The following is a 24,873-nucleotide window of genomic DNA, read 5'->3' as shown; positions in this document are numbered from 1 at the left end:
TATATCATGTCAAGAGCTAGCAATTCTGTGAATACCGTGCAAGCATTGAATTGGTGAGAGTTAAATCACTACTTATCTTAAAAACTTAAAGTAATAGGAAATAATGAATTTAATCATTTAATTAATACTTTAACTATAAATAACCTTAGAGAAACAATGTAGATGATGAGGCTATAACATAAATCCAAATCTATTTTTGGCTGCACATAAAATAAAAACCAATATATTAAATTACAAAAAGGCTGTTTAAGAAATGTTGACATATTTTTGTCCCAGTTGAAAGCTATTATTAGGCATGAGAATATTAACCAACTTGTGATCAATAGCCTTAAGGCTTCAAGGACATCTGCACACAGTTAAAATGATGTCAAATTATGCAATTAAATTAATTGATTTATCACATCTGCATGCGCTTATAAGGCCTGTCAGGGTTTCCCAGAAAAATCAAACTCAAGAGGTAAATTTCTTGTAAATTTTAATTTATGTTATTCCACTCCGGATTTAGCTTAGGTGCTATAAAAGAATTAGTTTTTTTTTTTACAGCACCAAAGCCAAATCCGCTCCAGAGTGCTTCACAATCATGATTACATCCTTCCAGCTTTTTTTCCCCTTCAGATATGGAAATAAAAAGGTAAGAGGAAGATAAGAAACTATTGAAGTAGACATCAGCATGATAGGCAGTTTAAAAACCAAGTATGACTAAACATACAAGGCAAAGAGAACATGCAGTCACACAGGATGAAGGGCAAAGACATGATGAGTGGTGTCCCCCAGCCAACACCTTTTTTGGGGTTATGAGATGTTTTCCCCTCAAAACCTCATTTTTCTTCAGGTCAAATACAGTTACAAGTGAAAGAATGCACTTACTAAAGATGCTTCTCTATACGTAAAAAGTCATCCGAACCATATAAAATATACACCACAGACACTTTCTATTCATCCACTGACAACAAATATCATTTTCTGCTCCATGGAAAGCAGAAACAGCCCTGTAAAAAAGGAGAGGGAGAGAAGGTTAAGAAACTTTTGCCACCTAACAAACTTGATGAGCTACAAATACAGAATTCAATTCCCCGTAATTGTTGCAGCTGACAAATAAATCAAGCATGCCTCACTCAGTAACAGGCTGCAGGCTATATATATTAACAGAAAAGAAGCGCATACCTTGGAATTTTCATTACCAGATTGCTTGTGACCATTTGAATAAGGTGTGTCACCCGCCGTAGCTGGTACCTTTCCTGCCTCAACTTGCTTCTCCTCTCGCACTCTGTTAAAAATGGCCGTGTAACCTTCAGATGATGCAGGGTTGCTCTCATCCCAATCACCGAACTTTGGAACAGCAGCGCTGTGATCAGGCTGCCACATCAGAACCATAATTATACTCCTTCAAATGAAGCTGTATAAGAACTATATTGGTCTCTGCTAACAATTAAAGCAAAAATAAAGATAAAGACAAACATGTATATGTTCTTGTCCCAACATCCTTAAAAAAATAATAATAATAAAATAAAAAAACTTAAAAATATGTAGAATGTGCAAAGAGGAAAAAGTAGGGAAAATCAAGAGTCAAAATTGCTACAATAAAGAATAATTGGAGATTCCATGAAGAGACAGGATGCCACTGGGTCTAGGAATTTGTTAATATGAACCCTTTTGATAGAATTTGATAAGCTTCTTTAAAAATAGCCAGTGACTTCAATCCAGCCTCCTACGTTTAATTCTTTCTCAAGCTATCATTTGATTCTAACAAAATGCAAGCAAGAATATTTGGAACTTAAAATCTTAACACTTGTCTGCGTTGGAGTGGCCAATTTGAGATTCCGAGTTTCGCCTTTCCTTTTCCAATGACTCCAGCAACAAAAAAGAGAAATAGAAGATCTATACGATATTACTTCACCGAAAGCAATCCGTAGGAGATATAAATAACTATTTACTAAGAAAATATAGATCGTTGTAGCCAGTGCTCATGCAATTTTGGGAATGTAGAAAAGGACGAATCAAGAGAAGAAATTACAGTATCATCGCCTCGAGTAACTGATCTTAGTCGAGATCTTCCAGGAGTCAAGGGAGCTAAGCTATGGCTACTACCTTGAGACGAACCCTTCCTTTCCCACGAGGGAGAAGAGACGTCACTGCTTTTCCCTCCAACCCTTGCCTGGTTATGTGGGTGCAGAGGTGAGTGTTCAATGCTGCGATCAGACCCTACACTCTGCCTCATAGCCCTTCTATGGATATCGCCACTGCTCGAGCCACCATGATGGTGAAGAGGTGAATCAGATGAGACTCTCTGACCAACAGTATCATGGTGCAAAGGTGACTCAGAAGATCTCCTTGGGTGACCAACTTCCCGGCTCAAATGCTGCTCATGCTTTGACCTTAATGCTTCTGAACCTTTAGGTGCCTCCGCTTCAGCCTTATTGCTACCGGGCTTGTCTTGAGGGTCCTTTGGATTTGCTGTTCCACTACTTTTACCCTTCCTCACATTATCAAAATGGGCTGTGTATTGGACTTCATCCTGCCACTTACCAAACTCTGGCACATGCGAGTTTTGCTGCAAAGATAAGGAGAAAAAACAAATATTTTAAACACACCCAGATAATCTACACACAACAGATATACGAACAAACAAGAGTTTGGTGATTTCTACCAGGCCCATGCTTTGTCTTGAGCCACAGAAAGTAAATGTGGACAATATTCCAAAACCCTTACTCTTGTGTTTAGAGATTAAAGATAAATAAATAAAGAGATGAATACATAAAAAAATATTTAGTGAAGACATGATCTGCTTCTTTGACATGAAGGAAAACATTCCTTATTGAAGTTACCTTTCACACATTGGGCTAGATATACACACATCTCTTAAATAAAATACTGTAATAATATTGATCCATTCTCATTCAACAGCAATGCTAGATTTGTTTTCTTGAATATATGATCCTTTGAGATAAAGAGCCAATCTATGCAAAGAATAGCAATAGACTACCTAGATTTTAGGGTTTTAGAGAGGAGAATTGGAGAAGAAAATGGGTGGGTAGAATCTCTGTTCTACCCTCTTACTAGTGCAAGATATATAGGTAACATAATAGATTGATATATTCTCAGGGGGTAAACTTTTACAATTATGCCATCTAACAGACTAAATCTAACCAGTTTCAAATATTAGCAAACCTTTAACTCAGCCGTAGAAATGTCACTTCGTGATATTTGTTATTATAACCAAATATCTAATGACACAATGATAAGTTTACTAAAAAGTTAAATTTTCAACCTGCATGAAGTTATTATATTGAATGCCCAGAGGTAGTTTAATCAAAGTAAATCAAGTAAATCAAAAACCAATAAAAGTGCATTCAGAGAACATACCTTTACACCATCTAAGTGACACAAACACTTCTAGAGTGGAACGTTTTCATATTTCTCTGACACTGTTTGTGAATGTCTGATATGCTTTAAATTTTTACAACCATCCAGATACTTGTCGTTTCCAGTGTGTGTGCATGCTCACATGTTATGGTCCATAAAGAATATTTCAAAGTGTGGTGATATGCTATGGCATCATTGAGTTAGTGAAGAGCCAAAGTATATGAAATCCTCTTCTTTCTGCATGTTAATGAATTCATCATATCCTATCGCATCAATAGAATATGGTCATACATTTTCAATATAAGTAGCCTAAAATGCAAAATAAGTGTATGTCAGATACACCCAACAATTCTTTCCCTTGCATCATCATGACTAGGCTAAGGATCTTATAATACCAGGGGAGACTAATCATAAATCATCCATCACAAGTGGAACCATGGAGCATATAATAACTACAAAGGTGCAATAAATTGATAAATAATCTACCAATTCCCATGAACCATTTCACAAATCATGCATGTTCTCCAATGTGACAAACTAACTAAACACTGCCATCCATGCAATAAACATCACCTTACTGGGCCTAGCTGAGCACCATGCCTTCTCATAGGGTTAAAACACTATTCTCCAAATACATGAAGAATCACATTAAAAAGTGGAAGATTTCCTTTGCTATCTGACAAGTATGACCCATCTTTCAATCATTTTTACCAACTAGGGGTCTATTAAGAGTTCAACCAAGGTTGCCAACTCTTGTACATCAGGATTCTTTCCAAAACAGAAACCGGCATCCGTCAATACCCACAAAATGAAATACAGAAGCTAACTAATATCATAGGCAAGGACGATCAAAATGATAAAACTTCTAAAATTGTCAAAACTCACACCAAAAGCACTTCAATATTTGATTACGATTCTCCATCTTCCATCTTCCAATACAAACCTTCACACCATCGACAACAAATTTGAGATGGTTTAGAAAAAATCCTAGATGGACACATAAATTGATATTAGGAACAAATATCTTTTGAAAATTTAATTGTCAACCCTGTTTGACTATTAATTAAATAATTAAATTCATCATTTTCCTATCAGCTTAGGCTTTTGTTAATTGGTGATTTAACAAAATATCAGAGCAAAGGTCATTAGTTTGAACCTTGTCTCTGTCATTCATCACCAATTTCAATTAAATATTATACGTGTTGGACCTCACTTATTAAGGAGTTTGGGCCCATACATGAGATGGAATGTTAGCATATTAATTAAACAATTAAATTCACAATTTCTTATTAGTTTAAGCTTTTGGTATAAGTGATGTTTTAATAGTTCTCCAACCTTAACAACTTTCACCCAATTGTTACAAAAGTTGCATTCTGCATGGAGCTATAAAAGTGGCTTCTTTTTTCGATAACTACAGCAAAACTGGCTAAAGGCAGAAAACCAATGTAAAATTTGTTCCACCTACTTCATAATAACCCAAACCTTGAAATAAAATCAATACTTACCATTTACCCTACTACAACTTGCATATTTTATTAACCTAATATTAATGCACAATCCAAAGAATGATTCAAAACACCCAAATTTCGCTTAAGGCATCAAAGGCTCAAGTATATGCAGATCAAAATAGTAAGTGCATAGTCACTTTACTGAGTATGCAAGACAAGTAGGCCTACCTTCTCTCTTGAGAACCTTCTAAAATGTATCACAACGTTATGCTTTGATATCTGGACATCAAAGAACTTTGTTGCACTAACCTATACACTTTCAGGTGTGCTAGTTATTATACAATATTTGTCACGATCCCAGTATCACATGTGTCTGCCCGAGTTTGTGGGCTTTTCTGTCATATTCAATTTAGCACCCTACCACTCCATTCAACACCTCAGTTAGTAGGAAGGCTACAGGTACTACCAATAATAATTACAAAAGATTTCATAGAATGAGAGAGATAATCATACAGAACAATTGAATAGAGAGTGAGGAAAAAATCATAAATATTGCAGTATAATATTTTTCTTAGAACTCAATGAAGGATCATCAACTAATCCAGAAGGCCAAATAATTCAAAGAATTTATAATCTAGTTATCAAACTTCTAATGTCAAATACATCAGTATGCTGAAGACCCTTATATATGAGTGAATTGTGATTCACGTACAGATGTCCATCCATTTAGTAATGCATCATGTCTGTTGTAAACTTCTCACACAAATTAAACTCAAACATCATTACATTAGACAATTACCCAAATACCAATCAGCCTAATTTCGACCTCAGACACAAATCAAATGCAAACCAGAAATCTACAATCATGGCCAATAGAAACTTTACCCAGCTTGGATTCTAAGACTATTTAAACCAAATATCAATTTCAGAGATCCTAAAGAACTATAACCCAGAATGATGAACAGAACTCATGTGATCAATCTAAAAACTTAAATCCTAAACTGAACTTCCCCAAAATACTCTAACCCCTCGCTCGATAAGCAAACCAATCCAAACGACACCCATGACCCAATCATCTTCCTTTTTTCTATATTATTCTAATCCCATAAAAGACTCACAAAAAAGAGACAAAAGACCCATCTGAAATCCTAGACCAAACCTTCCAACACAGCAACAGAATGATATCCACAAAACCCAAAACCCCATCTCCCAAAAATTATACGATGCCATTTTTCTCTAATAGAAAAACACATCAAAGGATAGAGTCAAAATGATTGCCATAAAAAGAAAGGTACAAATGCATAAAACTCAAAACCCATCAAGAAAAGTAAAAGTGAATTTACAAGAAACAGAAAGAAGATCAAACAAACTCACTGCCATTCGACTTGAAGCAAGCTCTTTCTAGAAAATTTCAAAGAAGAATAGAACTTCCCAACGGGCTCAATCAAATCGGAACTTCCTTCTCTGGCCAACTTCCCAAATCCAGCAAAACGTAACCAGAAAAGTTATTGCATAAAAGCCAAAAATGTACAGCCAAATAAAAATAAGAAAGGAAAAATAAAATCCGAAAAGAAAAATAAAATAACAACCCCAGTAACCGTTGACTAGCGTCACAAACAATGGTTGACCTCCGAGTTCTCTTTCTACGGTGTAATTTTCACTCTGTTTTTATATCTTTATTTTATTTTATTTTTTAATTGGGAGAGAACAAGTCCATGGTTTCAACATGGGTTGAACATGTCTGAGACAGGAAGTGGGTGAGTGGGCAGCCGCCACTAAAAAACATGTTCGAAGATTTCAGTTACGTTTGTTAACAATTTCTACAACGAGTAAAAGTAGTTATTATATTATCCAAATCCGTAGATTTACTAGTGTACCGTGTGTACGTGTTTATAGTACTGGGCCAGTGTCGTAGGCTCCAATAGAAAAGAAAAAAATAAAAAAATGTACTGCTGACGTCGATTCAATAATATATTTACATTTTTTTTTTTTTTTTTGTTCAAGTTGATTGGAAGACTTCCTTTTTACTAATTTCTTTTATTAAATTGACATTTATTCTCAAATTCTCAGATGTATTTTTAAAAATATATTTGAGAATTTTAATACTATGTAAAATATATGTGAGAATTACATGCTGGAGGAAGCGTCAATTTAATAGACTTAAGTTTTTTTTATTTAGAAAAAACAAAAAAAAGTGAGGGGAGGAGAGGGAAAGAATTTGATGATGTAATGAAATTAGGTGATTGATGAGATAGGTGATTTAATATATCCAAGTATCTCATTGCAAGATTAGTTCAATATTAGCTATAATATCCGTAAACAAGTAATATTTCTGAGTGTGTTTATATATCTATTTATATGAGAGAATGTTTAAAATTAAGAAAAGAAAAAGTGATTGACAAATCACTTGATTGATATGAGATTGTTTTATAATCATTTTTTTAATTTTTTTTTTCATGTTACAAGAATAAAACCTCTAATTGACTCTCACTTACTAAGTTGAGTTCAAGAGTAATATTTGTTAATACAGTTGACTATACACATCAAAATTCAAATAAATGACGTTTGTAAGAAAGATGAAGGAAAGAAGTGAGGCTTGTTGGGTGTGTCGACAGAGGCCACCTTCGATGTTTAAGTCAGTGAAAAAAAGAAGAAAATTAATGAAAGGAAAGCGAAAAAAATAAAAAACCTTCCATATGTACTGCACCTTTTTTTTTTTTTTTTTACTTTTTTTCATAATGTATAAAAATATTAAAAAAATAAACAAAACTTGAGAAAATAATTAAACTGAAGTGGTGGTTTTTTTTTTTTTTACTTTTTACTTTTTACTTTTCATAATGTATAAAAATATTAAAAAATAAACAAAACTTGAGAAAATAATTAAACTGAAGTGGTGGCCGAATTACCTTCAACCATAAGGAATTAGTCGTCACCCCCTTAAAAAACTTCCATTTGGATGCTAGAGCACTCGCATGCCTTTGGCGTTGCCAATAGAACCATATGTGTTTTATTTTTAGAAGGAAAGACCACATTTCTTATATATTTGTATAGGTCGTCCAAAAAGAATGGTCAGAGAACAAAAACAAAAAACAAAAAAAACAAAACATGAAAATAAATAAATTTTTATAGGATTATATTCTTGTTAGGTCCGTTTGGTTTGCAATTTCAAAAAATGAGATTTAAAAATAACAATTTTAAAGTGTCTGATTTGAAAACGTGATTTTTAAAAGCGTTAAACAAAATCGCAGTTTGACATTTAAAATATAAGTTTAATCTTTGAAATTGTGAATTTTCAAAAAAGAGAAATGTTATAGTGCAATAAAAATATCATTTTTGACACATAAAAGTCCTAGGTGGCAAGAGGCCACAGGCCCCATCCGTAATTGTTGTGGCCTTACCCACTGATGGACCCATGGCCTCTTACCACTTAGGACTTTTATGGGTAAAAAATAATCTTTTTATTGCACTATAACATTTCTCTTTAAAAAAAAAAACATCTCCTTATTTGCTATTTGAAAACGCATATTTTTTGCATTTTTAAATTACAAATTTTTAAAAACGCAATTCCAAACAATTCATTTTTTACAATTTAATTTAAAATTGCATTTTTTTTGTCTATACTATAAAATCACAATGCGTGTCCAAGGCCCTAGCTAGTATACCTTAACCATAGGTCCTGGGTGTTGGGTGTTTATACCAATCTCACAATTTAAACGAGCCTTCAATTCAAACCAAACATTTCTCCTTACGCATTTAAAACCCCCCAAAGACTAATTTACTACGATGACTAGAAAAATCTTCTTCTTTTCAAAACTTTCTTTCTTATATTACTAGAAAATATAAAAGAATTCCTATGTTTTCTTGACCATATATAATTTGCAGACCTTCAAGAACGAGTCTCCCAAATCCTTATTTAAGGCACCCTTCTTAGACGATTTTCTTTATTGACTTGGTCAATGTAACGTGAATCCAGCGACTAAGTTATTTGCATGTGGGCACGTGTTTTTGACTAGGTTATATGAAGGACAAGAAATAAAGGTTGAGTTCCAGAAGTAGATTTGGACTTTATATTTTAATTCAATGAATTTGCATTGTCTGAATTTATCAATGAATTTGGATGATTAAACTTTAACCCTAAAGCAAGTAACTTTAGATTTCATAATTCAATAGGGGTTGTGAGGCCTTTTGCAAAAACAAATTTGTTATGCAACTTCCCATGGGGTTCCTCCAAATTTTAATTAGAATTCGAATGTGTCAAAAAAAAAAAAATCTAAAGACCAAAATTTGCCACGTCATTCATCATCTCCGTTAACCCGTCTTTAGCGGCAAACTATCCAAAACTCGTTTACTGAAAATCTAGGCTCTTCCACTTAAGAGTAAGAATCCACCCTCTCCCTCATCTTAATGTCTAAGTTGTTGCCTTTTGTTGGCTTTGCTAGACAATCTGCAACTCCGGTTGGTTTTGCATAGGGAATTTATATATAAATTCTTTAGGTCAACACGCTTTTATTAAAAACTCCCTAGATGTTTTTTTTCGGAAATTAACTCCCTGGGTCAATTGAAACTATAATAAACTCCCAACCGTAAAAAAATTTTAACAGCCGTTAATCCACTCAAAACTCCCCGTTCTATTTGATTAAAATATTAATTTTTTATTAATTTAATTTTAAAAAATTAAGTCTTAAAAAATAAAAAATTGAAGGGTGGAGATGCCACCCCTGGCCACCCCCCCAACCCCTATGGGGTGGCTTACGGCCCCAAGGGTGGTTTGCCCACCCCTGGGGTGGCTTGCGGCCACCCCTAGGTGGTTTGGGGTGACCGCGAGCCACCCCATGGGTGGAAAGGGGTGGCTGCTGGGGTGGCTTACGACCACCCCATAGGGGGTTGGGGGGATGGCACCGCCACCCTTGGCCATCCTTCAATTTTTATTTTTTATTTTTTATATTTTTTTTTAGATTTAATTTTTTAAATTAAATTAATAAAAAATTAATATTTTAATCAGATAAAACGAAGAGTTTTGAGTGGACTAACTACTGTTAAAAATTTTTGACGGTAAGGAGTTTATTATAGTTTCGATTGACCCAGGGAGTCAATTTTCAGGAAAAAAACATTTATGGAGTTTTTAATAAAAGCGCGTTGACCTAATGAATTTATATCTAAATTCCCTTTTGCATTAGGGCATAATAGGTGCATATTAGAATGCCCAAGTGAGGAAGAGAGGAGGAAGAAGCCTCCATAATTGAGATGAAAAGGGGCTGTTACTGCTATGGACATTGTGTATAAAATACGTGTGGAATGAGAAAAGTAGAATGCAACAAGATGTAATTGTAGCCTGAAATAAAACCTCTACCTTCCAAATCGAAATTTTCTTCAGGATTATCAGTTTGATCACCTCAACACATTCTTTTTTTGATCTTTAGATAATGGAGTCCCAGACATATTAGAAAACAGCCAATTCCTTCCCCCCCACCCCACAACAACAAAAAAAAGAACCTTTTTTTCCTTCAAAAGGTCCACTTCAACAATAAAGACTTGCTGAATCAAAACTGAATCCCTAATTTCAAGTTCCGAAGTAGTGGCCTTTCCTATAAATTTCAACTAGGAAAGCAACTAGCTGAATTTCACTAGAGACATCTGACCTTCTTTGTAGCATCTACAATGCTTTGGCTCATCTCTGGGTGTTTGAGCTTCAACAGTTTCTCAAGCTTGTGAGCAGCTACGGGGAAGCAATCCTCCTTCATACAAGACTCCGAACGAAGAGCAAAAAGAACTTCATTAACATCTTCCTCAAGTTGAAGGCAAAGGAGGTGGCTAAAGACCTACAGATATACAAATTACAATTAATGCAAATCATTTTTGAGGACAAGAAATGGTACTTAAAATCATTTCATTAATATTCTAACACATATACCATATATATTCACATGAAAACATAGTCATTATGTTGCCCCATATTAGCCCTTTACGCAAAAATAACTAGAGAAAAATTCTGTTACAGCATTGTGCAATAAAGATAGAGATTGGGATCTCCAGCAATTGTGAGAGGAGCATATGGGATCTCCACTTACCTAGATAGGTGATTGGGTAGTCCAAAACTTATTTGAACAGGTCGATCCGATATGGGTCTCTCACAATTGCTTCCTAATTTTATTAGCAATTTCGACAGCAAATTGCCGGAAATCCCAATTCCAAAGACCTTCTAAACTGATTACTATGTAAGCAAAGATCCCACTGTGGCAAAAAGCCCCTGGAATCCTGGTTCTGCCCCTAATGAAAGTCTTTCTTAAACGAGTAATAAGACATAATAATTATCTATCCTCACCGCTTTCATCCTTGAAACAACCATGTCCTTCATGGCTGAGGACCTCGAGACCAAATTAATGACAAAGAGACCTTGCTCAGAAAGGATATCTTTTACATTCTGAAGAAAAGAGACTTCCACAAAATCTGTGGCAGGACAGGTAAGCCCAGAGCTGCAACACAAAACATGCTAATTAGACAATTAATTAACTGAAGAACAAGAACAAAATCCCCATATTAAGAAGCTATAATTGGCCAACAATGATAAAACCAGTTAGAGCATGCAGTATCTAGATTCACCTCGAGTCTGAAGAGTCCACATCAATAATAACTATGTCAACCTTGGTAGTCCCGCTGCCTTCTATGTGATACGGAATGCAATTTTCCTTGGGATAAGACTTTGAACCACAGGAAGTATCCCCATTTCCATGGAAGACGGACACTTCATCAGCTTCTGCAGAATTAGCAAGCTTTCCAACATACTGGATACCATCTGCAACATGCACCTGAAATGTCAAACAAGAATCTAAACAGTGATGAATATGGTAAACACAAAAAAGAATACAAGATGGAAGGGGAAAGGATGCCAAAAGTAGGCACACCACCACTTTTTACTACATATTTATAAAAGCCCTACATACATAGTGTCCAAGAATGTCGTTCTTCTCCAATGCATTTACAAGGTACAAGTAAGATTTTTGTCCATAATTTTAAGATATGTTTTTTCCCTCAAACTATTTTCATTCATTGTAGTATATTGTAAAGACAATTACTCAAAGAGTTGGAAGCCATGTACTCCGAGATATTCCACCATGTTTTTAAGCAGTCCAGGAACCATTGGCACATAGGGTGACTAGAGCATCAAGTTAGTTTAGCCAAGAAATTTGTTGAAGTACACGCTATGCCTAATTAAATTACCCTGAAAAAAGTGTTACAATCTAGTAAACAGGTCTGGTTTCCTCTTAATCTAGGCATTAGAGAGAAGACTGAGTCTCAATTTGGAGATTGATTGAAAACAGAGCATCTATCAAGGTACTTTGAACGGAAACAAACTCCGTCTATTATTAATCAGAATATCCTGATTCTTGTTGCTAAGACAATTCAACAAAAACTGTGCCATCTATTATTTATCCATGACCAAGGAGCCAGAGGAAATTAAGTTCTTAGAGCTTGTCATTCAATATAATTGGGGAAACTTACATTGACCTCCCTTGAGGTTTCGTGAAATTACATTACATTATATTCCCTCGCTGTCTTAAATTAGATACTAACCTGTCTTAAATTGGAAAACATTATATATCAATCACCCTCAAGGCACTAAAAATAAAGTTTTTCAAATTATTTTACTAACTTACACACAAAAATCAAAGAAAAATACTTATATCCTAAAAAACTATTATTAAACACTTGAGGTTTAATAATTATTATTATTCATCAAAAAAACACTTGAGGTTTCAAGTTTTTCAACTTCTCTATCATAATTTCGAAAATTATGATCTCCTTCACAACAAAACAAAATGCTGCAAAAAAAATTGAGTTCAATTTTAATAAATGGAAAAAAAAAAAACACACACACACACACTTCAAAATTGAAGAAGGACCAATGGGTTTGTGCAAAAATATGCAGAAGTAGTCCAACTAGATGGGAGCAAGCTTCTTCATATAATTTAAATCCCAAAGAAGTTAGTACAATGGCTAGTAAACATAAAGTCAGTAATCAATGCACATTAAAAGTAAAAAAAAATAACATTTTACACATTTTAGCCAATTTCTGACTAATATTTTGGGTTAATTACATTTTGCCCCCCTAAATTACCACCCTATTTGCACTTACACCCCTAAACTACAACTTCACTATAACTCGCTCTCCCAAACCACAACTTTGTTACAAGTAGGTCCCTAAGTCAGATATACACGTTAAATATTGATGGAAAATGCTATGGAGTTGAGAGAGAGTCTTGGTGGAGGACTGTGGTGGATGCGAAGTTTGGAAGTGTTTGGGGAGGGTGGTGCTCATTGGAGCCGGGTGGTTCTTTTGGGGTGGGGTTATGGAAGAACATTTGGAAAGGATGGGACACATTCAAAGGGTTTACTCGGTTTGAGGTGGGGGTTGGGACTAGGGTTCGATTCTAGCATGATTTGTGGTGTAGTAATACGGCTCTCAAAATAGCTTTCCCAGGCCTATTCAGCATTGCCTGTGCCAAGGACGCCTCAGTTGCGGATCACTTGGAGGAGCTGGGTGGCTCTAATCAATGGAATGTTAGTTTTGCTAGAGAGGCTCACGATTGGGAGGTGGATGTTTTTGCCTTTTTTTTCAGGTGTTACATTCTGCTAGAGTGAGTCGAGAGTGTGAAGATAGGTTGTGGTGGAACTCTTCCAAAAGAGGTTGTTTAAGGTCAAGCTCCTTTACACCTCATTGGCTTGCACCGAAGGGAGGGGTTTTCCTTGGAAGAGTGTGTGGCGAACACAAGCGCTGCCGAGGGTGAGTTTCTTTGTATGGTCGGCGGCTTTGGGCAAAATTTTGACCCTAGATAACCTCAGGAAGCATCAGGTGATTGTAACGAACAGGTGTTATATGTGCAAAAGGAGTGAGGAGACGGTGGATCATCTTCTCCTTCATTGTGAGATTGCCTATGCCCTTTGGTGTACCTTTTTTGGTTGGTTTGGGTTGTCTTGGGTGATGCCGAGACGGGTTTCAGATTTACTCGCCTGTTGGTGGTCCTCAGGGAGGGGGGGGAGTGCCGCGGTTTGGAAAGTGGTGCCCACTTGCTTTTTTTGGTGTTTATGGAGAGAAAAGAATAGTAGGTGTTTTGAGGATTTAGAGGGGACCTTGGAAGACATCTTAGCCTCTTGTTTTCATACTTTGTATCTCTAGACTATGGCGCATGTCTTTCCGGTGTCGATTACTTATGATGATTTTCTTTTTCGCTTTTCCTCTTCGCGTTAGGAGATTCCGTTGTATACTCCCAGTGTACTTTGAGGCCCCTTCACGCTTTTAATAAAACATTTTATTACTTATCAAAAAAAAAATATGGATGGAAAATGCATCACCCATCACTTATAACTTTTGCCTTGGCCGAAGTGGCATTTGGTGGTGTCTTTAAAAAGTTGGGTCTGCTTCAAACCCAACTGGTCCTGATTAATTAGCAGCACCAACAGACCCTAGAATGGAATCAGCAGCACCCATCACTTATAACTTCCGCCATCCTCGCTCTATCCTCACCACATAAATCCCACTCAGGTAAGTTACTTATGGCTCCTGATTGCTTTAATGTGGTTCAAAGCCTACTAAGAAGCTTTGAACCACATTAAAGCAATCAAGAGCCATAAGAAACAATGCAGTTGGACCCACATCAATAGATCAGAACACAAAATAAATCCATATCACTGGGTAATACAATGTTAAGTGCTTCTCCACTGCATGATATTGAATGCTTCCCTACCATAGTCATGCAGTTGGATAAAAGGTTGTGTGTGTTTGTCTTCAGCGACTACCATTTCTGAAGGCCAGAGAATTATACATGGTATATCCACTGAAGTAGAATGGTCTTCTGATGCTTCAAAAGAAGAGAAGAACATTTCCGTAAAAAGTTTCAACTATGGTCCACTCAAGAAACATACATTTGACATTACACCAACTGTTTCCTTATAGATCTTAGCCAGTAATAAACCTATAATGTACATAACTGAAAACGTGAAAAAATAATTATTGGCTGAAGCTGAGTAAGAACCTCATTTGCAGGAGGGAATTATTATAATAATAAAAATGAAGAAAACAGAGTCCAGAAAAGTATAAAGGATCAAATATGGCTCAGTAAGAAAAGAGCTAGCTTGGAAAGGGGATTTCAACTGCATATATTTGTGAATTGTGAGATAAGATTGAAGACTGAAATATGGAACTCCTTTCCCAGATTATCATCATCTAAGTCAGGTCTCTCCACTATCAAACTCAAAATCGTAAATAACCTTTCTTTTTTTTAAGTAATAGCAGTTTTGTACGTAGGGGTCAACAATTGGATATATTTTGAACTATAAATTATGAAAATACAAAAAGAACGCAACAAGAATCTAGCAAACTACCTTCAAACACTTATCTTCAGTAAAACCAAAGAAGTTTTTTGCAAGACCGAGGATCACAGGATCTAACTCCACCACCTGTTGATATGAAAATCCATCAAATAGTCCACTAAGTGATATAACTAAATCATATCCTTTCTTTTTGGAAGGGGGGGCAAGCCTACTGGCACGGGAATGCAAATGTAAAATTACCTCAACATGTAAAAAGGGCATACATTCATGAAGGAACATAGGAAGTAAACCAGCTCCAAGACCTATAACAACTGCTTTAACCTGAGAAAGATCACTTTGTAAAGCTAAGCGTACCAAACAACGCAACTTAATATTTAGAAAATAGAAAAAAGGAAAACACAAGAAAAAGTTATGGACAATGTCAAGATAAAAACTAAACCATATTGAAAAATGCAGACAAATATGTAGGTTTTCACTTCTAAACTTGTGACATGCCCAAGTGGGTTAAACAGGCTCATATTTTACACATTGGAGAATGTCCATTACCAAGCAAGGCTGTCTTCTTCATATTTGTAAGATAGTGACGACCAACAAATTTTACTTCAGCCAAACAATTATCAGGAAGAACAGTTTTCCTTATTAATTAAAACTTTCACGAATTTCAACAATACAAGCATGATAACATGATTCTTTTTCTTTTGTTTATTTAAAAATAGCAGTACTTACAGTTTTTCCTGCCACCACCACATTTTCCATATAAGAAGAAATCAAGCTAAACCCAGAAATAATCCCTGTGTGATAAGAACTAGCCAAATAGCTATGATAGACCCTCAGCTGGTTGCTCGGTTCTGTCACATTAAGAAAAATATATTACATAAACAAGATGGAAAACAAGTTTCGTCCACAACATGACATGGAATACATCAAGTCAAACCATATCTCATACAGCCTCCCTAACCACCTATGCATTTGCAAGGAAAAATCTGCAAACAGTGGCTGCCTCATCCTTGCGCAAATAGGAAAAACCCAGTTTCATTAGGATAATGAAATGCCACAAACTGTGCATCATAATACACTGAAGTACATAATATCTAGTGTAGAAAACCACGTTTGAAAAGAAAATACATTTGGTTCTGTTCAGAAATACAAATTCTGTTTTTAAGCTTCTTCTTAAGTCAGATATCATTAATCAGACCACTGCATAGTCACACAGAGCCACTGCTGATGGCATTGAAGCTGAGCCAACCTCAGTTAGTATTGTTTTGGCTCTGACAGTGCCAACTGTCTTATCACAGGACACTAAGATCCTTACTAGGGGTGCTCATGAGCCAGACAGCTCACTAGGCAAGCCCAGCCCAACCAAAAACAAAAAATAGAAGAACTAGGACCTGGGCTGGGCTGGAATCAGCTCCATTTATATTTTGCTTTTATTTCCTTTTTCTTTGACAATTTTTTTCTTCAGGACATGATTAAAATTGCACAAAGATTTTGATAGAAAAATTGACGGAATAAGGACAAAAAAATCCAACTAATCAGGAAAATTGAGAACCAGAGGATCTATTTGAAAACGGCCTAACAGTCAGGTTAGCAGTTTGATATTTTCCCAAAAAATAATACAAATAGGATGATTAATGTCAAAATACGATTTGATCCCATAACTATGGCTCAAATTTCAAATTTGATCCCAAACCATCTTTCTTTCTTTTTTTTTTTTTCTTTTTTTTTTTTTATTATTTTTTTTAATAACGAAGAACCCCTCCAAGGCATAGCCACTTCGTGTATCCAACCATGTCGGGTAAACCTGGAACCCATGTAGCGTTTCCTCCACATTAATTGGGTAATACTCCGGCTTTACTAGCAGGCTGGCCCCAAGAAATTGTTTAAACCCAAGGGAATTCAAACCTTAGACTTGATGGAAATGTCACCAAGATCAAGGCCCTTACCACTTGAACCAACCCCTTGGGGTTACCAAACCATCTATTGTTTCAATGTAATCCTTGAAATTGAAAAGTTACTCTTACTCTGCCTAGCCGTCACACTATGCAAAGTTGCAAACACCGCATTGGTAATGTGGTGGATGATTTTTACATAGATGTCCTTATAATGCTGAAGTGAAAAGCTAGGCCACGTGCAAATCTCATAAAATCAAGATTTATAGACCACAAACATGTTCTATTTATTTCAATTTTTAAAATATATATATAAGTAATGTAATGCATATCAAAAGAGAAGAGGGGCACAACCCTAGTTCATGTGTCTTCATACATTTTGATTTTATAAGACATTCTTTATTTTTCAACACATTATATCTTTGGACAGTTGCTTTTGTGTCTCCTTTAGTGATTAGTTATCATGATTTTCTTATTCTTTTTGTCTCTTCTAGTTAGGTGGTTTCTCTTATATACTTCTTATGTACCTGGGTGCGCCTTACGCTTTTAATGATATCTCGATTACTTATAAAAAAATATAGCCTAACTTATCATATCAAAACCATAAGGGTGTGCACAAAAAACGTTTGCAACATCAACAATTGCCTTTTGCTATAGCTACAGTAAGAAGTTAAGAAGAATATTGAGGCATTTTCAGAATTTCATGGACTGAATTGAATAACCCCTATTTCAATGACGGAATGCATGGTTCAAGGACCAAAATGATACTTTGACCAAAGAAACTATGCAACAAAAAATTAACTTGATTAATAACAATCACATCTAAAGCATGGATCATTACCAATTTGCTTCTCAGCTCCTTTTCTCTTGGCTTTGGAAGATGAACTACTTTTCTTCCTCTCAATCTGATTAACTTCATGAGAAGATCCCTCCTTAATTAGCAAAGCTTCTGACTGCACCAGACTTTCAGTTCTTTCAAAAATGAGGCGACGAAATGTCAAATCACTAGATGGAAAAAGACGAGTAACTTCAATGTCGACAGTTTCATAAACCACATCTTCAACAATTACTGGTCCACTTAATGGAGATGAGACCTACAAAAGAAAGAGTGACAATTAGGTATGATTTGAACATAGTTACACTTCAAAATTTCATAGAAAATAAATAGCTCAAATGTGATACCCTTAACGGTCAAAGGAAAAAATGCCAAACAGGGACAACCGAAAGAATGGGAAGCCAGCTCACGAGTATCATTTCAAACCTTGTATGATAGAGCTACCATCAAGATACTGAAGCATTTTTTACAAAAATCTGACACTGGGGACGCATTCCAGCATCCAAGGAAAATTCCATCTGAAATTGAATTATATGACATTCTATGACCCCTACCACACCTTTTTGTTCCTTTTAGGCACTTGCACTCGGATAATTTTCTTGAATTGATCCCAAGCAATCACATTACCCTACTCACAAAGTTTAACAATGTGCAAGCATATATAATCTACAACCATTACTAATATTGAAATGTTGGACATTAAACATTTGACCAAAAGCTGAATCACCACCAAAGTTTCAGGGTATTAAATTAAGGGGAAGAGAAAGTTGCAAGCTACTAGAAAGACTTGAAATCTGGCCTGGGATACAACCAGCACCTAAACCTAACTGCAGCTTAGGCTCGGTCAAGCATTGGTTTAAATGATAGGTGCTATAAAAAATTTATCAAATCTTGTCAAAATTTGCAAATGTGAATAAGCATGAATAACAGAAGTACTTCAATAAATAACTTTAGAGAGGTATGTCTCTTCTTGAGTTACATAACTAAAAGTAACGGTTTTCAATTTCATCCTTGGGATGTTTAGAACACACTGTAAATTAAACAACTTTATAAGAAGACTTTTCACACCTTGTGAATAATATTCCGATGCTTAATCCCATCACTTGCCATCATGAACCTGCAGAAATAACCACCCAGTAGAAGAATATATGAGACAAGCTGTAAATGACAGAACAGCCACAACACTTTATCAAAACCAGAAAGGAGCAACAGGGAATGCCCTTAGCGTCGACAGATAATTTCTTAAACTTTTCCAGCATGATGGATAATAGTGTATTGAAACTATAATTTTTTTTTTTTTTTGAGAATTCTAGGGTTGGGGGGCCACATCGTCAACATCATTTGGATAAAGTGAGTTTGTATAGCCTTTCTCTTTTTCCTTTTTCCTCTTTTTTTTTTTTTTTTTTTTTTCTTTTTTGCTTTGTGCCTTAGTCCTTAAACTAACAATCTATATTTCAGAAACAACAGCTGACGATTACTAAATAATGAGCAAAAACACCGTGAAAGAAATATTCAAAAAGATCATTTCCTAATGACGTAAGAGATCATTCCCTTCCTCAATTTTCCTAGTCATATCAAGTATTTGTCTCACAAAATTTCACAAAGGACTTGCACGAACTTCCATGACAGAATTCAAGTACTGCAATTTGCCAACTGCTGTGTAGGCTATTTCATTTATGGACACATTGAAAACAAATTAAAAGTTTTGGAAATGATTACTTTAAATATAATCGAACATGGCTCAAGATGACATCATGGCAAAGCTTTAAAGCAATTTAAGTAAGTAACCTACGGAATTTGAGCTCCATTGTCGCCTTTTCCAGGTGCCAACTGTTTAACCAGTGGAGACAAATCCTTCTGGGGAGATAACAAATAACAGATTTAAGTAAATAACTGCAACTAATAGTTAGCATATTGCAATGATATGCCACATCGTATACAAATTGAAAGCTACCTGAATATCATCCATGCTGGTATTACTGTGGCTAGTGTCTAATAGAACCTTCATTTGGCACATAAAATTTCATTTAGGCGCTGTACTTCTGAAAATAATCAACAGAAATGGATATAACAATATTATTGCTTTTCATAAGTTACCATTATGAGACGAGCTGCCTTTGAGCTTTCAACTACCGTCCATTGTCCTTCTTCTGAAGAGAATAGCCATTCATGAGCCCGAGTCTGAAATCTAACATTGAGTTACATACTCCAAACAGAAGAACAACTATTGAAAGTGGACTCACCTAAAGAGATAGAAAGGACACATAAAAGCAGCAAGTAGAAGAGAATCATTGAAAGGTTTAAATCCTCTGCTCTATCCATGTGTATGTGCACATACAAATAAACCAGAAAGCAATGACATGGTAATGAAAAGAATGAAGATAAAAAGAACCCTGTCAAGCTATAAACAAAAGCTTGTTTCATCAACCCTATCATTACTTGACATCCAATTTGTAACGATTCGGATAAAGTGTTAACCACATAAGCACTATTACTCCAAATGGACTGTCATGTGATACCCCAATAGGTCCCACGTTGGGTGAGTGAATTGTCCACATTGAATAAACGGATTAAAAAGGTGCTTATAGAGTACTAAGTCTCACATTGGTTCCTTACTAGATATGCTTGGGCATTATGAATGATTTCAGGGGATCTAATTGTAACTTGACTAATCCTTTTAGAGTAATAGTGAAAACGCGACTAATACTTTCTTTGAATCCTTCTTTGGTATTTTTTGAAGAAACTCATTCGTTTTTGATAGAAAAATACAAAACTAGCTTGATCATGTTAATAAACTGATTCTTTGAACTTGATTTGTTATAAGAAATGCTTCCTTTTGCATTTTAATAAATAAGAATGGCAGCTTCATATCATATGGCAATTGGATTCTGTCTGATTATGTACAAAAAAGAGAAAAAATATATATATATATGTATGATATTGTCCCACGAGTGATTTAACCATATAGATATGCTAAGACAAACCTTAGGCACAATAAAAACCCCACAATAATATACAAATGGATCAGACTGCAGCCGAGCATCGAGAAGTATTGCTCTGTAATTGCCTTCTCTTCCACCCAAAGTAAGCTCAAACCGACGACCTTGACAAAGTTCCGTGAGATCCCCTTTAGCTCCAAGTTGCAGGTCTTCAAGTGAGTACAATATATGAGAACCATCAGAGTATCCTCTTCGAATTCGGTTCTCATTTTCAAGAGCTTCATGAAGTCCACAAGCCTAAAAACAGATCCACTTTTTTTCAAGCTTTCAATAAATTAGTTTTCCCATATTTTACATAATAGAGATTATGTAAAAAAGTAACCATATTAAAAACATCTACTCTCAAGTACTTTCAGGTTTAACAGGCTTAACAGACCTAAATCTATTGTAGGAAAACTGTTACATTCCATAGAGCACTTTTTTTTATATGTTCATACATTATTGCTAATGGACTTCATCCACCACAAGAGACATGGAAGCCAGCTATTCTACCTGATTTCCTTTACAAGCAAGAGGAGATTCATTGAACAATGATGTTATCTCATGCAAAGTAGTAGACATCGTTTTCTCAGCAACCACCATAAACGTTCGAAGGCTAGGGTTACTGGATGGTTTCTGAGGTATGGCCTCAACACTCATTTTCCACCCAAATCGTAACTTAGAGAAAAGCAAACCTGAAAAGGGTGGAACAATCACCATCTTCAGAACAGGCACAAGAAAGTCATAAAATTCACAAAATATGCAACCAACATCAAAAGTAAGTACTGTAGATAATTCCCTGAATCAAAATTCAATCAAAGTCCATATTTACCTAAGGAAAGATAACTAGAAATTACTATTCCTTTGAATAGATTTAAAATGCGAAAACACACATTGGCAAAAGAATAATTATTTATTTGCTTTTAACGCTAAAATAAAGCAGGAAGAACAGTACCTAGAACATGAGATTCGCCCAAGGTAAGGCAAATAAATTTTCCCCCAGATGTCAGAATTCTCTTCACCTGGAAATACAGTCACTATTATATCAATTAAACATAAAATTTGGATATCCTGTTACCAATTAAACTAAATTATGAATGGCATATGATACTTATCAAAAAAAAATTATGAATGGCATATGACAGATATATGTGTAAAAATATGCTCAAAGGAAAGACCAGGAGACCTCTGACAAATATTGATTCCCCAGCTTAGGCCCAAGCTCTGGCTCCATCAAAGCGTCCAATCCACCTTTATCAAGTACAACATCAAAAGTCTCATCCATGAACTGCAAATTAGCAAGAATTAGGGAAGAAGAATCATATTGTCATAAAACCAATCAAGATACATATGAAGAATTGTTAATTTAAAATGCATAGTAATGAAAACAATTTACCCAGTATAAACAGTGAAATAAAACCAACAAAGATACACCATTGCCACAAAGAGCCCAGTTTGGAGGCAAACAGCCATTTATCTTGCAGCAGCAAACAGCTGCTAACTAGGCCATGGAATAGCATTTAGGACTCTTTCAGGTTAGAAAGGATGAGATCAATAAACACAGCTTCATGCCATACCAGCAGGGGGGATAGCCTAAAAATTGCCATCATTTTGAGAGTTGCACACCAAGGAAAGTGACGATATTATGGCGACATCAGTTATACACAAAATAAACTGATTAAATTATGTTGGCACCATACATGTCAATTAACCCGAAATAAATAAATAAATAAATAAATACGTAGCACAAAAGAAAATGCATCTAACACTGTTAAACTTGAAAATAATGAGTTCTATTCTAAGTATTTCAGTTTGGTGTCAATGAGACTTCTCATTTATGATAGTAAGACTCAAGGTTGGTGTTCTAAGGAGGTAGTGGGATCCTTTGGAGTTGGAGTGTGGAAACATATAAGGAGGGGGTGGGGAATTTTTTTCAAGATTTGTTAGATATGAAGGAATTTTGGAAAATAAGATACAGGAACAAAAAGGGTAAGTACATTTTTTGATAACTCAGCTCAGGAATCACTAAGTATGTGAATTAGCATAGACGATTATCGACCAAATATACCAAAAGAATGCCAAAATCTACATATGCATCCATACCGAACCAATAAAGCACGAAAACAAGCTACGGGAACTAAAGGGCAAGCGCATTTGTATACATTCAGCTCATACATCAACTAACTATCAAAATTAGAAATAACCATGATCATTCTTCGACATTATGAACACAAACACACACAACGAATCGAACATTTCCCCAGACACTGCACCTGCATGCTGGTCATGTCCATGACGCGCCACCGCATGCCGGGCCGTTCCCGCACGTTGCGGCGCAGCATGTCGGAGATGACAACCTTGGAGAAGTCGATATTGGTGATGCTCTTAAAACCGGCATCGTAGACGTGCTCGGAAAGCCGGGAGTTGCCACATCCCGGCACGAGTATCTGCGGCGAGACCGTACCCGCCGATGCTGCAGAAGACGGCGAAGGTCCTTGCAGTTGGTTGAGGTTGGAGAGGTGGGACAGGAGTGGGGCTCTGAGCTCGGCCCACTCGGCGTACCACTCGAAGGAGTCGTCGCTGCCTCGTATGGTGAAGAACTTGTCCCAGTTCTCCTTGCTGGTGAAGTCACCTAGGGTTTCCAGGAGGTCCTCTGGTTGGTTTTTCTTCCCCATTTTGCTTTATCAGTCTCTCAGCTCTGGTTCTTGCTTGGATTTTCTAGGGTTTTGGGAGGGGATAGTGACGGTAAAGTGCTCCAACCGTTTGGAGCCAAGTCGTATTGAAGAAGGAGGAAGGGGAGAAGAGGAGCTCAGACTGAAAAAAAAATAATAAATAAATAAAAATTCAATTTTCCTTTTTCGCAACATTGAGAGTTTATTTTTTATTTCCTGTTTTCAAAAAATAATAATAATAAATAATTCAAATCATAAAACACTTTTAAAAACACAACTAATTTTTACTTTTACATGACATTCCAAATACATTAATAAACATACAAGTTCGAATCGGCTAGAGATTACACCTTATAAAGTGGAGGTCTCTAGTTCGAATCATCCTTCTCCTCTTGTATAGACATGTCAAAAAATAAAAATAAAAATAAAAGTACAAGTTTATGTTGTTTTTCGTTTTTTAAAATTTGAAAATGAAAAACTATTAAGAGCCTCATTTCAAAAATTTCTGTTTTTTTTTTTTAATTTTTAAAAACTTGTTTTTGAGAACAAAAATGGGGAAAAAAAATTTTCTGAAAAAGTGTTTGAATCTCAAGATAGAAACTATAGTTAACTAATGGAAATTTTTTGTTAGATTTTGGATCACAAATTGTTTTCTTTAAAATCATAAGAATACTATTGATTTTTTACGTTTTATATTTAAATTTGTTATTAAAAGAGAGATGTGTCACCTTCTAATTAGACATAATATAACATTATAATTAACTTTTCATAGAGAGTAATTATATTTAGTAGAATCTTGTACAATTATTATATAATTAAATGATGTGATAATAAAAATAAACTTTTAAATTGGGATTTGTAAAAAAATAAATTAATTTTTTTTAAAAAGGCCTTGTTATGAGGGATGATTAGGTGAGGTGTCTACTTCTTGTTGGAGGGCACAAAATATTTGATTTGTGTTAAGACCTTATAGAAGTTTTTTTTTTTTTTTTGTAAGAAAATCATTCCGGTCTCATTAATAGAAGAGGGATCACGAGTATAAAACTCTTTACATCGCAGAACAAAAAGTTATAAGAAAATCATAGCCAACGGTGTTACAAGATACATACATAGCAATATTACATTCAATATCAATTATGATATCAATATTTGCTAACTTATGACTAATTTTCAGGTGTAAAAAGTAAAAACAGGTATGCTCCAAACACACAAACCGATACATAGGTAGCAATATCCATCATCTTCGACTCGCAAGCCAGAAAATTATTCACATCCTCAACTCAAAAAGGCCATGACTACAAAATATAGCGAAAAAACATGAAAAATATAAACAAAGGCACAAAAAGCCTACAAAACACC

At 35.4% G+C, this 24,873-nt stretch overlaps 2 protein-coding genes across 5 annotated transcripts; both read right to left on the bottom strand.

The window, feature by feature from the left end:
- Positions 1-653: 653 nt before the first annotated feature.
- LOC132179688 (RPM1-interacting protein 4-like) lies at positions 654-6,539 on the bottom strand. 3 transcript variants are annotated; one of them, XM_059592444.1, is made up of 5 exons: positions 6,401-6,539; positions 6,186-6,283; positions 2,015-2,551; positions 1,182-1,356; positions 654-989 (listed from the first exon to the last, which is right to left on the bottom strand). In XM_059592444.1, exons 2-5 carry the CDS (start codon positions 6,189-6,191, stop codon positions 937-939), a joined length of 771 nt encoding a protein of 256 aa, XP_059448427.1. In that variant the 5' UTR covers positions 6,192-6,283; positions 6,401-6,539; the 3' UTR covers positions 654-936. The 3 variants fall into 3 exon arrangements, with proteins under 3 accessions (XP_059448427.1, XP_059448425.1, XP_059448428.1); XM_059592442.1 differs by lacking the exon at positions 6,401-6,539 and having other exon boundaries at positions 6,186-6,381; XM_059592445.1 differs by lacking the exon at positions 6,401-6,539 and having other exon boundaries at positions 1,165-1,356; positions 6,186-6,379.
- Positions 6,540-10,136: 3,597 nt separating this feature from the next.
- Positions 10,137-23,659, bottom strand: LOC132177251 (uncharacterized). Of its 2 annotated transcripts, XM_059589500.1 has the most exons (16): positions 23,116-23,659; positions 22,029-22,130; positions 21,798-21,864; positions 21,356-21,537; positions 20,849-21,100; positions 19,962-20,045; positions 19,819-19,866; positions 19,657-19,721; positions 18,933-18,981; positions 17,871-18,123; positions 15,867-15,988; positions 15,381-15,461; positions 15,192-15,266; positions 11,412-11,617; positions 11,134-11,284; positions 10,137-10,630 (listed from the first exon to the last, which is right to left on the bottom strand). In XM_059589500.1, exons 1-16 carry the CDS (start codon positions 23,515-23,517, stop codon positions 10,436-10,438), a joined length of 2,334 nt encoding a protein of 777 aa, XP_059445483.1. In that variant the 5' UTR covers positions 23,518-23,659; the 3' UTR covers positions 10,137-10,435. The 2 variants fall into 2 exon arrangements, 1 of the variants encoding a protein (XP_059445483.1); XR_009439741.1 differs by lacking the exon at positions 10,137-10,630 and having other exon boundaries at positions 11,194-11,284; positions 11,412-11,604.
- Between the last annotated feature and the right edge of the window lie 1,214 nt (positions 23,660-24,873).

This window comes from Corylus avellana, chromosome ca4 (genome assembly GCF_901000735.1).
Source record: "Corylus avellana chromosome ca4, CavTom2PMs-1.0".
Classification (NCBI taxonomy): domain Eukaryota; kingdom Viridiplantae; phylum Streptophyta; class Magnoliopsida; order Fagales; family Betulaceae; genus Corylus; species Corylus avellana.
This window is presented reverse-complemented; position numbering and strand designations above follow the sequence as displayed.